Consider the following 14,254-nt stretch of genomic DNA (forward strand, 5'->3'; position numbering starts at 1 on the left):
AGAAAGTTGCCCTGATCAAGGACATGCAACTGCTACTAGATGCCACTACTTAACAGTGTAGTACAAAAACTACCACTCAAAATAAGTGGTTTGATTGCTAATAACTCACATTGAAAAAGAGCAAAAACTCCTGCTGAGTTGAAGCACTGTTGTAACTCAATGATTGCAATGTTTTACCATGGGTGAAAAAGGTTACATTTTAATTGGCAAGATTTGCCAATAAAATTTTTGTGAAATGGGAACATATTGACCCGCTACTACTGTGTTTTGTTAGTCTGTCTGGGTCAATTAAATTACTAAGTGAATTCATTTTGTTTGTTTCTGTCTGACTCCACTGTAGAGGGAAAAACCTAAGGTTTAGAAAGAAATGTGCAAAGTGAATATCTTCATCCAACCTGTCTCTTCTTTATGCACTTTCGGAAAAAAAAGTTTTTTCTTTAGTCACTGATTAAGATAGCAGACCAATAAACACGTATTACTAGACCCTGGAAACAATGCATGAGCCCAAGGTTTGTTTCCTAATTATTCCTCTTTGCAGTAGTTGCTGACATTATTGACAGAAAGAAATGTTCCTAATTGTTGAGGATTCTTTTGTAGTTTGGACATTTATTTTACAACCCCAGTAGTATCTGCAATTTTCCTCTATTACTTTCTTAAATTATGTTAGGCTCTCAGCCTACTGTATCACACAGGTAGATAATAGACTTCATTGAAATGGGAGGGGGGAGGGGGGTTAGTGCCAAGTTAGATCTGAGCTTGCTTTTTAAAACACCTACCCTATAAGGTATATATTATACCTGGAGAAGTTGTTTTGTGTAAAATGACATCTGCAGGTTAAAATATTTAAATATTGTTGGTTTCATTTGTTTGTGAGGTAAAGCAGCCAGGACCTGGCCCAAAACTACATTATCTATCCTACCTTTATCTGGCATCTGTGTACACTTGTTTTGAATGCTGAATAAATGCTGAAATTTGCCAGCGAACAGTCATGTTAATAAGTATATTTACCACTAGAGGGAGCTCTTGTAAAGGTCTTGGCAAATTTCATGTAAATAGATGTACCAAGAACTTGTAAATCTAGATCAGAGTGGTGCAGTCCATAGTCATTCTTCTCTAGGTACAATAATCAAAAGTTTGCAAATGTCAACACGCCATCATATCATTATCATGGGTTTATTTGTTGTCAATAAAAATACACACGGTGTAAAATAAAAGTGGCTGGTTTACAGCTTTCAAGCATACCCAAACTATCACAGCCCACTTAGACAAGATGAGAGCTGGCATTTTTTTAAACCTTTAACACTTTAGTCCCAGTTTGAGATTGAATGCATACCGTAGCTTCATGTAAACTCTTACTATTATCACAGGATGCGATCAGATTTAAATAGGCTTCTGCACTCCTGGAAGCTTGTTAAAAGCCTGCTGTTTCTTACTCACATGAAGATTTAGGGTTAAAATCCTCATGCTGAAACTGAAGTTACCTTTAACTACTTGTTAACTATTTGTTACATTGGCTGCTAATTTCTGAAGTGCCCACCTCAAGAAATGGCATGCAACCATCAAAGGAGCAAATGTATGTAGATGAGTGAGCAGCAATGAGATGCAACATGGAATAAATTCCATGAGTGCAAAACAAAAAGTCATTTTAATAAATGATAAATGTAAATGATAATTAAATGGCACAGTTTACAGTTCATAGCTACTTTAAGATATATTCCTATTTCTCTTAAAATGCTTCCCAATGTGCCAAAACATTTATTATTATAATAATTGTTTGTAAAAAGTATTTTCAAGGCCTATTCACATCAAGATGTTGCAGCAGCCTATTCACTTGAAATCGTTGCTGATGCTGCACGCAGTGGTCTAAAAATTGCATAATTTTCAGCACCTCGTAACACTAAAATGTGTTCACCTGCAATGCAGCATCCTGGGAAAGATGAATAAATACCAAAAGCTGCATACACACTTGCAATTATAGTCGTTGGAAAGAATCTTTCACGATCCTTTCCAACAACTATTATTGCACGATCCTTTCCAACAACTATTATTGCAGGATGCATGAACGAGTGCTGTACATACAGCACTGTTCTGCTCTATGCGGAGGGGATGGGGAGAGCAACGGAGCAGCACCACGCTGCACCTTCACTTGCATTATAATCGTTCGTCGTTTATCGTCCGTGGATCCGCCAGGGCGGTCGTTCGGACAATGAACAACGCGCGCTGTACACATTTCAGATTCTTGTCCGATATCACCCCTGAGCCGATTATCGGGCGAGAACCATTGAAAGTGTGTACGTAGCTTTAGTCATACCAAAGTATACATTACATCATGCATCAGCATAATGCTGCTGTTAACATACACATCAACGCAAAAAAAGTGTGTATCAAATCTTTTCAAATGATAAAGGAAAACAACTCTATTTATAAACAGAGAATCAAACATTCTCTCATGGGAAGCTTCTCGGTCCAATGGCAGTAATTAATTCCCACCAGGGAATGTTTGAGACAATGTCAGATTCCCTGTTTTATAATAGAGCCCGAGGACAGAGATCCAGGCAATGTATCATACTGTAGATCTTATATACAATGTAAAGTTAAATTGTGTGCTGATAAATAGAAACTCACTAAATTGATATGTCAGCATGTTTCTATTTCTCTGCTCAGGACAAAGAATGTTCTACAATAAAATAAATCCAAAGTCTTTATTACAAATTTTAATACCAACAAAACAACATACAAAAAAGGTTCTTGTTCAATCATCTTTACAAAATGTTCAGAGTCTATCACTTTCTGGAAAAGAAAGGGTACAGTTCAGTCACATCCTCTCCAGCCTTGGTACAGTCTGTAGGTGGTACAATCGGGACAGCTGGTGTGCTGTGTAAAGGGTTGATGTACACGACCTTCAGGAGTCATTAGGAAGACCAAACAATTTTACAGTCCCAGCTTCACGGTTGCTGTCATACTTGCCATCCTTGTCATCACAAGCAAAGGCTAGAAGGTATCTCTTAGGGTGCCAGGCCACTGTAAAAGTGGGAGATTCACACTGAACTTCACACAGCTTTTCACCTGCAAAAATATCCAAACATTAGCAACATGGTAGGAATCAGTATATTACTTTTTTAATAAAGGGCAATTTTAACCAAACAGCTAAATACCAAACAAAATAAGTGCAAAATAAAAGAAAAAAGGCAATTTATAAAAAAAAAAATGAAATTCCACAGGCTTTGCTAAAGTCTGCACTCTCTCCTGTTCCTAGGAGTGCTACTAGGAGTATCTTCTCCAGCCTTGTAAAGCTTTAAGAAATTAGGCCCCGTGCGTTAAATGCAACATTTGCTAGTTTATGAATGTACCTCTATGGAATAAGGATTAAAATGCACATCCTAAACATTTTGTTTTAGATAGAACCAGACAGTTTATTTTCCTATTGCCTATGTTTTATTGGGGAGTTTTACTTTCACTGCCTTTTCAAGACACAACAAAAATTAGACCCCTTAAACATATATCACTGGATTTGTATCCAGCGACAATAGTCCTTAAGACAGAAGAATCTATTCAGCAGGAATAAAATGAGTGTTTAATCCATCTCTGCAGCTCAGCACATTAGATGACTATCTACAACATGTAACCCAGTTCTTCCATGTGTTTGAGTAGGACTTTATTCTATGATGACAAGGGTTATGTAGTATAACGTATTGGAGTGCCAAAAATAAACTAGTCACAATTCTCTGCTTTGTTTATCATACAGTACATAAAACAATATGATGAAAATCATCCATACAATACCTGTTTCAACATGTGCAATGTCAATAAAATGATCCTCAGAAGCAGATGCCAACATTTTTCCATCATAACTGAAACTTAGAGTTCTCACAGGCCAATCCAAACTACAAAACAGAAGAAAGCAGTTATGACACAATTTAATGAGATAAAATCCCAGTGTCAAATTTTCTTAAACAAGAAGCTTGCAGTTACAGGTTACTAAAACACCAGATAACACAGAGCACACATTTACTGAAAATCAGCATTTGTGCAGGCTTAGGTATGACCTACACCTTCATGACATTACTTGAGTTCGAGGATAGTTCACTCAAAAGGCTGAAAAAAGTGGGGCGAGGGAGGGCACTGTTCTTTACCTCTACAATGTTTCATGGTGCTCTAGTGGAACATTAAAGCGACCTAAACTCAACATTTTTAGTTTACATAAAGGGTGGACAATTATATTTTTTTTTAGTGCAAGACACTTTAAAAAAAAAAACAAGTGCAGTAAAAGTGAAAGCCACGGCAATCAAGACAGAATGGCAGCGCAAAGCCTCCTGGGATACCTATGTCACGAATCCCTGGAGGCTCTTGGCTGCTACTTCTGCGCATATCCTGATCTAGGAGCCCCATCTTTTAATGGAAGAAAAAAATGGTTGATGTCACGCATGTGCAATGAGATCAGCAATCGTTTTCCCCATCTACTTCACCCGCACAGTGCGAGATCAGGTGACCAGGAAGAACCTGGAAAAAGAGAAATGTCGGCGACCGGCGCTTCCTCTGCACGGGGCCAAAGATGAATACCGGGACGGCATGGGATCCAAAGGAAGGAACCTCCTGACTGATCTTCAGGATTTAAGGTAAATGTGATTTTGAATTTAGTTCTGCTTTAAAATATTCCAATATTAAATTTAAGGGTCTGAAAGTATTGTCTTTTCATTTATGGTAAATAAAGCTTCATTGTTAACAGATCTTTCTTTGAGGAAAAAAAATGAATATTTTGAGATGTAATACCAACATGTAAATAAAATGTCATAACTTCCAGGTATGTTCTTTGCTAAATAGTGAAACCATTGGATTAGCATGCCAGCTAGACATCCAATAAAAACAGAAGAATAAAGGACTTTCCAAAACACAGGTCTGGAACAAATATGCAAATCAAGAAATATGACTTTGCATCTTTGTTCAAAACATAGCAGCAACATAGTGCAAAACATAGCAGCAAGATGGATAGTATTTTTAAAAGGATGACCAGTGGCAGCCCCTGCAATTTGGCAATGGAAAATTCTGGAGTTCAGGTTTGACAGACTGTCTTATGTTAAATGTGAATCTAATATATTATGAACTGTTATATATATATATATATATATATATATATATATATATATATATATATATATATATATATATATATATATATATATATATATATATAACACTGAAAATTTAAAGGTGACTGTTTACTAGTAACTGTGGTGCCAGTGTTTAGAGTCATACCGTGAGAAGCATCGCACACACACCAGCTCTTCTATATCCCATAAACTGACAAGGGCATCAGCACTGCCTGTGGCAAAGTATTTCCCCGTAGGATCAAACTTTATGCAGATGCAATTGGATGGGTGAGCGTTGATCGACTGAATTGGTTTTAACTCTGGGTAGCTTAAAAAAAATAAATGAATACAATTAGCATATCGAAGTGAAAACACAGAAAATTATTAAGAGTCATTAGAAAAGAACAACACAACATAACTTGGCTGCTTACATCCCCTTTAAAGTGGAACTGAAAGTGAAGATTTGATATGTTATAATGAAAATTTAAAATTGTGCCATTTGTCTAAAATGCTCTCTAAAAACATAGCAGTGCTTTTTATATGTGCAGTGTAACTGGTACTGTCACTACTGTGCTGATCACTGCTCTACTTCCTGTAGGCTCTAACACGATAAAACTGCATTGCTCATTCGCACAAATTGCCACATGAAGAAAAAAATAAAAAGTTGTAGGTCACATACCTCAGAATGTTGATGCAGCCGCTTCCATTTGTGAGGAAGAACATATTGTTATCATTGTTCCAAGAGATTTCATTAACCTCAAATTTGAATTGCTCCTCTGCTTTAGGGCGGTAAGTTTTGACATCTATAAAAGTGACCACATCATCCTTATTGCCTACTGCAATGGTCTGACCATCGGGACTCCAGCAGATATTTATGTTTTCACCTACAAGTAGGAATATAAATAAAGAAAAAACATTGAAAACCTGGGACCAACAGAATTAAGATTGTCTTTTGACCAACTCAATCACTTTCTAATTCTTAATAGAATAGGAACAGTTAGAACCCGTCAGATTTTTTTCTTTGCAGTGTTTTGCCCAGCCCCTTTTAGCCGGGTGCACCACCCGGCACTTTCCAGTATCCACCTGAGTTGGGTCACAATACAGGGACTGCCACCCAACTACAATGTCTTCCCTAAGTGCGTGGGTTGGACACTGTTTTTGCTATGTGACCTTGCTAAGGATTCTCTTGGTCCTGGTAATAAGAAAAGGAGGGGTAATATCCCAAACTGCAGTACAGGTTCTCACCTTTTCCCATTATATTTAAGCGTGTGTTTTAAAAGGAATTTCCAGATGAAAAAAGCAGAAAATTTTTGAATAATGCTACATGACTGCAGAGGATGAAAAGGGTGGCAACAGAGTTCCGGGGCTGCAATTCCTCCTCAGCTTTAGAATGACAATTGTGATCACACCATTTGTAATGCACATCCTGCACCCCATTTTTAAAACCCTTACTTTGGAAGAATATAGGCTGGGATATAACAGCCATAGCTTGTGATTTGTTTAATTAAATTTCCACATTACAAACAAATGCTTGATCAATCACTAAACACTACAACACCTTAACTAAGGATTAACTAAAAATAAATCAATGACCATACCAACAACAATCTCAGTCAAATAAGCCAACAGACACAATAGGACTTGCTTTGCCCTATGCTAAAAACACATAACTAGAATGATAAATGTGCTGCATTTTGAATGTTTGTAATCACTTTAATTGGGAATACAAAATAGATAAATAAAATCCAGGGTACTGAGGGAGGTTACTTACCTTTTGTTGTAACAGTTGTGACGCATCTTTCAGATCTAACATCCCATATGCGAATCGTTTTATCTCCTGAAGCAGTGACAAAGAGATCCGGGTTTGATGGGTGCCAGCACAGCTGGTCCACACTGTCTCCATGGCCCCGATAATTAATTTCTTTTACCTACAAAAATAAAAAAAAGATCAGTCTTAAAATATTACCATATCATATTACTGCATTCTGCCAGAGAGACAGAGCAGCAATTTTGTTTATAGTATTAGATTCCTGGGATTATTATACCAAGAAATAGAAATGAACTACAGTTCCTTCAGTTTCCTGGCATTCATTTCAGATCGCATTTTCAATACAGGGACTGCAGTACACTGCTTGGCCACTTATGTATTGAAGGCGCTGTTCTGTAGAAACAGCTGTTAGGTCTGCTTGCTAAACTAAATACAGGTTGAGACTTCCCTGCTGCCTGCTCCCTGGATCTGTGCCAGATGTCCACGGTGCTGCGAGAGGAAGGCTGGCCTGTGTGTAGAGGTAAGTATAACAAAAAAATCCAAAATTTTGGAAAATCTGGCACTCCTCAGGTCCGGAGGTTTACGGATTTTTGATTGTCAACCTAAGGAAATTTTACCTTGACTTGTCTTAATAATAATATTAATTATTATTATTATTATTATTATTAATAAACGGGATTTATATAGCGCCAACATATTACGCTGCGCTGTACATTAAATAGGGATTGCAAATGACAGACTAATACAGACAGTGATACAGGAGGAGAGGACCCTGCCCCGAAGAGCTTACAATCTAGTAGGTGGGGGAATTTCACACACAAAGGATGTGAGATATGTAGTGTGGGAAGTAGTGATGGTTTCAAATGAAAGAAGAAGACGGGTAGGCAAGTTTGAAAAAATGGGTTTTGAGCGCTCTTTTAAATGAGCAGAAAGTAGGAGCAAGCCGAATAGGATGAGGAAGACCATTCCAGAGAGTTGGGGCAGCTCTAGAGAAGTCTTGTAACCGTGCGTGTGATGAGGTTATGAGTGAGTGACCTGGATATATACTTTTATAGATCTAAGCTACTAAATATATCTGCAGATGTCAAGTATTAAATTACAATAACTGGGGAATGATTCTGCAGGGCAGAAGTGAAACATTCTATCTATATAAATATTAAGGATAAGATAAAGCTTAAAGCATACCTAAACTAAACATTTTTACTTTACATAGAAGGATGGACAACCCTTCTAGTTTAAGTGCAACACCCATAAACCCCCCCTAAAAAGGGTGCAGCACTGCACTGCCCCTTTAAGTCTTGATAGCTGTGTATCCTTGGAGGCTCTGGCTGCTTCTTCCACTAAGGGGAGGGAGATGCCAATCTCACGCATGGGCAATGAGATCCGCTCTCTTTTTTTGTCCCCTTCACAGCGGCTACGTTACCCGATCCTGCATCTGCGCAGTGCAGGATACGGGTGACGTAGACCGAAGAAGAACATGGAAGAGAAGGCAGAAGATGGCGTTGCCCTGGATGAATAGGAATTACAAGACGATGCAGGACCAGATCACAAAAAGGACCAGCGCCATCAAAGAATCTGCGGGATTAAAAGTAAGCGTCATTTTTTTTTTATTTTTAGTTTACTTCCGCTTTAAGTCCACCCAAAGCTATCTTTTTATCTTTACAGTGTAGAAAGGTTGGAACCTTTCACAAGGTTGGAATATTTTCACAAAACAGCAAAGAATGCAAAAAAATGTTTTCCCTATGGAATAGGGAACAGCCCTCAAGATGTGCTGCTGGAAATAGTAATTCATCCTACAATCACATTTGTATCACAATCACAAAGACTGCCGAAATCCTTGATAAAGTAGAATGATGTCTCAGTGCCAGCCCATCCTAACCAATCAATCCCTCTCCTAGGTAGGTCCGGTCAGGGGACACCATTGTGTTACCACATTCACGTATTACCTGATCTGAATGTTTTCAGAAGGATCAAACATGTTCATGCATGCATGTATGGGCCTTTACTTAAAGCGGCACTAAAGCCCACAATACTCACCTGTCCTCGTTCCATGGCAGGGTGCCGCCATCTTGTTCCTTCTCTTCCTGTGGATCATCTTTGGACATCTTGATTGGATGACATAAATCCTGTGCAAGCGTGCAGCAATTCATTCATTCCCAGCATGCACTGAAATAATGATCACTGTGCAGCATCACTTTGTGTATTTCATATCTGTAATGACAACGGAGCCACACATAGAACACAATGCAGATGTACGGTGTGTGCCCGGGTGCTGCCCTCTTACCAGCCGGTCTTTCTCCAGAACGAACACGCTGGCAGTCTTGTCGAACGAGCCAGAGGCAAGGCGGCGGCCATCACAGCTCCAGGCCACCGAGTGCACTTTAGCAGTGTGTGCCGGGAACTCTCGGGTCTTGCAATTTCCGCGAAAATGTTCCTGCAGCGCCTGAGCCGACATGGCGACCTGATTACGTCATCAAACTGCGACCTCCTCCAGTGGCGCTCTGCCATGACAACGCTTCCGGGTTATCAGTTCAGCTTTCCCTGATTGTAAACATAAGTCCTGGTGACTTCTGTGCTGTTCTAATGGAGTGCCCAGGACAATCAAAAAAAATTATAAATATCATTGTTTAAAGCTTTCATATAACATGGAGATACATCGGGTATATACCAAAACCTATAAATTATAACAAAGCAAGCAAAGCTCATATTTTTTTTAATATTTGGGGATTGGAGAATAAAGAAAATTAGGGAGGTTGAGATGATAACATTCGCCCTCATCACACTTGTGCATAGTTGGTGCAGTTCAATGCATGTGTGTCAGCATTCACATTAAACAGTGTAATGTTCTAGTGATATAGATGAGGCTTATTCCTGACATCATTTCTACAAATTAATGTACGTGTTGTCACATTGGAGAACTCCTCAATATAACGACAATTGCACACTTGCATTTTGCATTATGATCCATTGTATATGTGCTAATATTTGCAATTATTGACAGCGTATATATTCAGTTTATATATATATTTACATTAAATGCAGGCTTTATTATTAAATATGTTGAGTTGTAAATGAGCTCTAAATCTGTGTGAAGAGAACATATGTGAGAATGGTGCCATTGTCATAGAGACCACATAATATTCTTTAGTGGAGAATTTTTGCCCTTAGATTTTGTCCCATATAACAGCAGCAAACATATATTAAAGGGATCTAATTTAAAAGAAGTGAAGATACATTCACTGAAACATTCCTTGGTGGAGAATCAATTACTGCCAATGAAACACATGGACCTGGAAGACTCTCCACCAGGGAATGTTTCAGTGAATGTATATTCCCTGCTTTATATATAGACCCCTAAGTGAGCGATCGTTTGAGAAAGAGAGCACAGTTGCCATTTAAATTTACCACAAATGTTTTATTTTTCCTGACGGAAATCCATTTCATTCTGACGGAACCCAGATCCCCTCCCTGCTGTCTGCGGAGGAAACAGAGGAGAGGAGCTCCAGGGGACCTTTGGCTGGACTAAGGCAGGGGGGTGGTGCAGACCAGCAAGGTAAGAAACAATATTGGGGAAAGGCAGCAGTTTAGTGCTCATAGTGTAAGCTGCAACAGGTGGTGTAGTAGGCCAGTGGGGATGAAAATTTCCTGGAACTTCCAATGGTTCCATGAAATTTCGGCAAACCGATTTTGCGAAACCATCAGAAGAGGAAATGAAAACAGGAGGATTCCCAGAGCTGCATTCAGCCCTGAGAATCTCCCTGTTTGGGATCCCCGGGGTACTACGGGTTCATTAACCTCTAGTGCCCCGGGGATCACCTGCAGTCACAGCTGTGACTGCAAAGTTCCCACGGTCACGCGACTGTGGGAACTGAACTGCACATGAACTCTGCAGTTCCACTACGATCCCCGGGGCACTGGAGGTTAATTAACCGAGGGGATCGCACACTAAGCTTATCAATGATTGCAGCTGTGGCTGCAATCATTGAGAAGAGTGTGCGATCCCTGGGGCACTAGAGGTTAATTAACCTCTAGAGCTCTGGGGATCGCCTGCAGTCACAGCTGTGACCGCAAAGTTCCCATGGTCAGGTGACTGAACTGCACATGAACTCTGTGGTTCCACTACAATCCCTGGGGCACTAGAGATTAATTAATTCCATTCCTATCATTCCATTCCTCTCTAGTAAACATTTTTCTATGTATTTCAACTTATTTACTGTTAATAATACGGTACCATATATATTGTTATTGAAATTTGCCCCTTCCTCTATCTCGCTGATCTACAGGATCTTGCAAAAGGTGTGAGGTTTAAAGGGCGCTCAACCCTGTGGATTTTTGACTATACCAAGGATCTAATTTGTCTATATTAGATATATTCTTTATTACGGAGTTCCTTTGTTCTCGCCAAATGTTCCAAACTTAATATATCACTTTTGTCTACAATATCATAAATAAACTCCAATCCGTTATTACACCACCAATAACATTGTGTTCTATTTTCCCCTGTTGAGAATTCGGTGTTATTCCATAAGGGTGTAAGAGGGGCATATTCTGAGCATAGGTTTGGTTTTAATTTAGTCTTATCCCACAGTATCAAAGAATGGTTTAATGTTTGACATCTCCTATATTGTCTTAATTTCTTTGGGATCCACATTAAGGATGCTAGACTTCCTCTTGTAATACCTGTCTCTTCAATTTCTACCCATTGCTGCCTAATACCTCGCAAAATAGATTGTGGGAGTTGTGATATTTGGGCCGCTAGGTAATAATGCTTAAACGATGGTACTCCCAAGCCACCTTGAGTCTTAGGTTTCAACATAGTTTGTGTAATGCGCCTGGGCACACAAACCACAACCAACTCCAGATATCCTTGAATCAGGTTTATTCAAAACAGCACAGCAAGGGTTAATTTCAATCAAGCGAGGTACAGGAGGATAAGGCAAATGCAGGTCAGTAACAATCCGAGGTCAGGGCAGGCAGCAGGCAGAATGGTCAATAACAATCCGAGGTCAGGGCTGGCAGAGTTCAATCAGAGTTAGTTTCAGACCAGGTAGAGACAGACAAGCTGCGAGCAGGGCAGCAGCCTCGGCCATGCTGCCTGCTACTGTGGCGTCCCCCTCTGTGACTGGGAACCCCAGGGACACCGCGGGCTCGCAGGGCGGGTAAGTTCCTTACAGTTTGCCTCTGGATCCTACTAGATTTACTTCCCTATATAAATTTCATGACCTTATTCTGCAGATTATATATATATATATGGGGGAGGAACCAGGATCAGTAATGTCTGAAACAAATATAAGATATGGGGAAGAATATTCATCTTGATTACCGCTATTCTACCTAGCCAAGAGGGTGGTGTTATGGCCCATTTGTTGAGATCATCAAAGATTTTTTAAAATAAGGATATATAATTTGCTTTAAATAGTGAGTTATATACAGGAGACAATTGAATCCCTAGATATTGAAGGGTTTGGGTTTCCCAACTAAATTTTAAATTATCTTTTACCTTTTCAACTTGCTGAGTCGGCAAAGCGCACTTATGTTCCCTCGTACCACACCATATTCCCCTAATATCTGGATGTTCCCTAATTGCTATTGCCAGGGGTTCTATTACTAAGGCAAATAAGAGCAGGGAAAGTGGACATCCTTGCCATGTTCCCCTCTTAATATTAATATTAGATTATTTAAAGCCTATCATTATGATATAGTGTCTTCAGTATATTTACAAAATATTTTCCAAAACCCATTGTAGATAAAACCTTAAACATAAATGTCCAGGAAACACTGCCAAATGCTTTCTGAAGGTCTATAGCCAAAAGCATCGCTTTTCCCATATTTCCTCCATCCCAATTTTGAATTTACTACTGTTATTAAATCTATTGTACGTCTAGTTTGATCGGATGTCTGTCTAAAAGGGATAAACCCTACCTAGTCCAGATGGATTTATTCCCCTATAAAAGAGTTTAATCGCATCGATAAGATTTTGGTGAATAATTTCAAGTCACTGTAAATTAAAGATATTGGTCTATGATTAGTCACATCTGAGGTGTCCTTTCCTGGTTTTGGTATCACACTAATATAGGCTCGAATGGCTTCATCAAGTAAAGGGTTGCCTGCACCAATGTAATTAAAATATTGGACTATATGTGTATTGAACGTTTTATAATAAATATAAGAAAAACCATCAGGCCCAGGAGTACTGTTAGTTTTCAGCAATTTCAATGCTTTATGTGCTTCCTCTTCTGAGATGTGTTTGTCCATTAAATCTACATATTTGGGTTTACATTTGAATAAGTTAATCCTTTTAATAAATACCTCCAGGTCAGCCTGTGCTGTGTTCTGTTGTTTATCATAAAGAGCAAAATAAAACTCCTCAAATAATTTTAGGATTTTTTCCAGATTTTGGGTCATTTTACCATCTATTGTTTTAATTGTAGGTAAAGTGTATTTTTAAGTCTAGGGCTGAGCTTTTTAACTAATACTTTAACCTCAAATGTAAAATTTATGGGGCACTCATTTCAGTGATTTCTCTGTTCTAGTCGTTAATAACATATTTAACTCAGTTCATAGGGTTTCAATTTAGTTACAGTTTACCAGGGCAGGGTATCTTTTGTAGCAAATGAAACTCCTTAATTTTAGTCTCTATAAGTTTATCTTGTTTTTTTTTTTGTGCTCCTTTTTTAATAAGTTATCCCTTATATATGCCTTGTGCGCTTCCCAGTTGTTAGCAGGGGAGGTATCTTCTGGGAGGTTAAAAGTGAAAAAATCAGAAATTTAACTTTCTATTTCAGTTTGCATTACTGGGTTTAATATCAGACTCTCATTAAGCCTCCATCGGAAAGAAACTTGAATATTTCAAAGTCCCTTTTTTTATTTTTCATAAGCACTGGATCATGATCTGACCACCGGATTGAGAGAATCTTTGCTTTACATACCAGGAATCTTTGCTTTACATTCTCACAATACTATTAAGGATTCCTGAGCAAAAGAGTCAATTTTATATAGTAATAAGTAGTAGTAAGAAGTGAAAAAATTCACAATTAGGTGCTTAATATGTTGCGACCGTTATCTTCTGCCCTAGGATTGATCCCCAAACCAACAAATACCTTCTCTCTGAATCCTGAATAACATCCTGGGGTAAAAAGTTAAGTTGCCTTGCAAAACACAACATCACTCCAACCTTTTTTTTATTAGATGACCCATGATAGTTTGTGGAAAATCTTTTATGAAATAGACGTGGCAAAGATTTATTTGAAAAATGAGTTTCCTGTAATGCCGATATATCTATTTTAAGGGAATTATATTAATGAAAAGCCTTTGTCCGTTTAATTAGGGAATTAAAGCCTTGACATTGTGGGTCAAGACTGCTATAGGTAGTGGTGCATTCTGAGTTTTCTTTAAAGGT

The 14,254-nt window shown here is 38.6% G+C and overlaps 1 protein-coding gene across 1 annotated transcript; it reads right to left on the bottom strand.

The window, feature by feature from the left end:
- Positions 1–2,688: 2,688 nt before the first annotated feature.
- Positions 2,689–9,348, bottom strand: THOC3 (THO complex subunit 3). Its single transcript, XM_072400989.1, has 6 exons — positions 9,140–9,348; positions 6,859–7,015; positions 5,767–5,971; positions 5,254–5,415; positions 3,784–3,884; positions 2,689–3,066 (listed from the first exon to the last, which is right to left on the bottom strand). The coding sequence occupies exons 1-6, from the start codon at positions 9,308–9,310 to the stop codon at positions 2,903–2,905; spliced, it is 960 nt and encodes a 319-aa protein (XP_072257090.1). The 5' UTR covers positions 9,311–9,348; the 3' UTR covers positions 2,689–2,902.
- Positions 9,349–14,254: the final 4,906 nt, after the last annotated feature.

Source organism: Pyxicephalus adspersus, chromosome 2 (genome assembly GCF_032062135.1).
Source record: "Pyxicephalus adspersus chromosome 2, UCB_Pads_2.0, whole genome shotgun sequence".
In the NCBI taxonomy this organism is placed as follows: domain Eukaryota; kingdom Metazoa; phylum Chordata; class Amphibia; order Anura; family Pyxicephalidae; genus Pyxicephalus; species Pyxicephalus adspersus.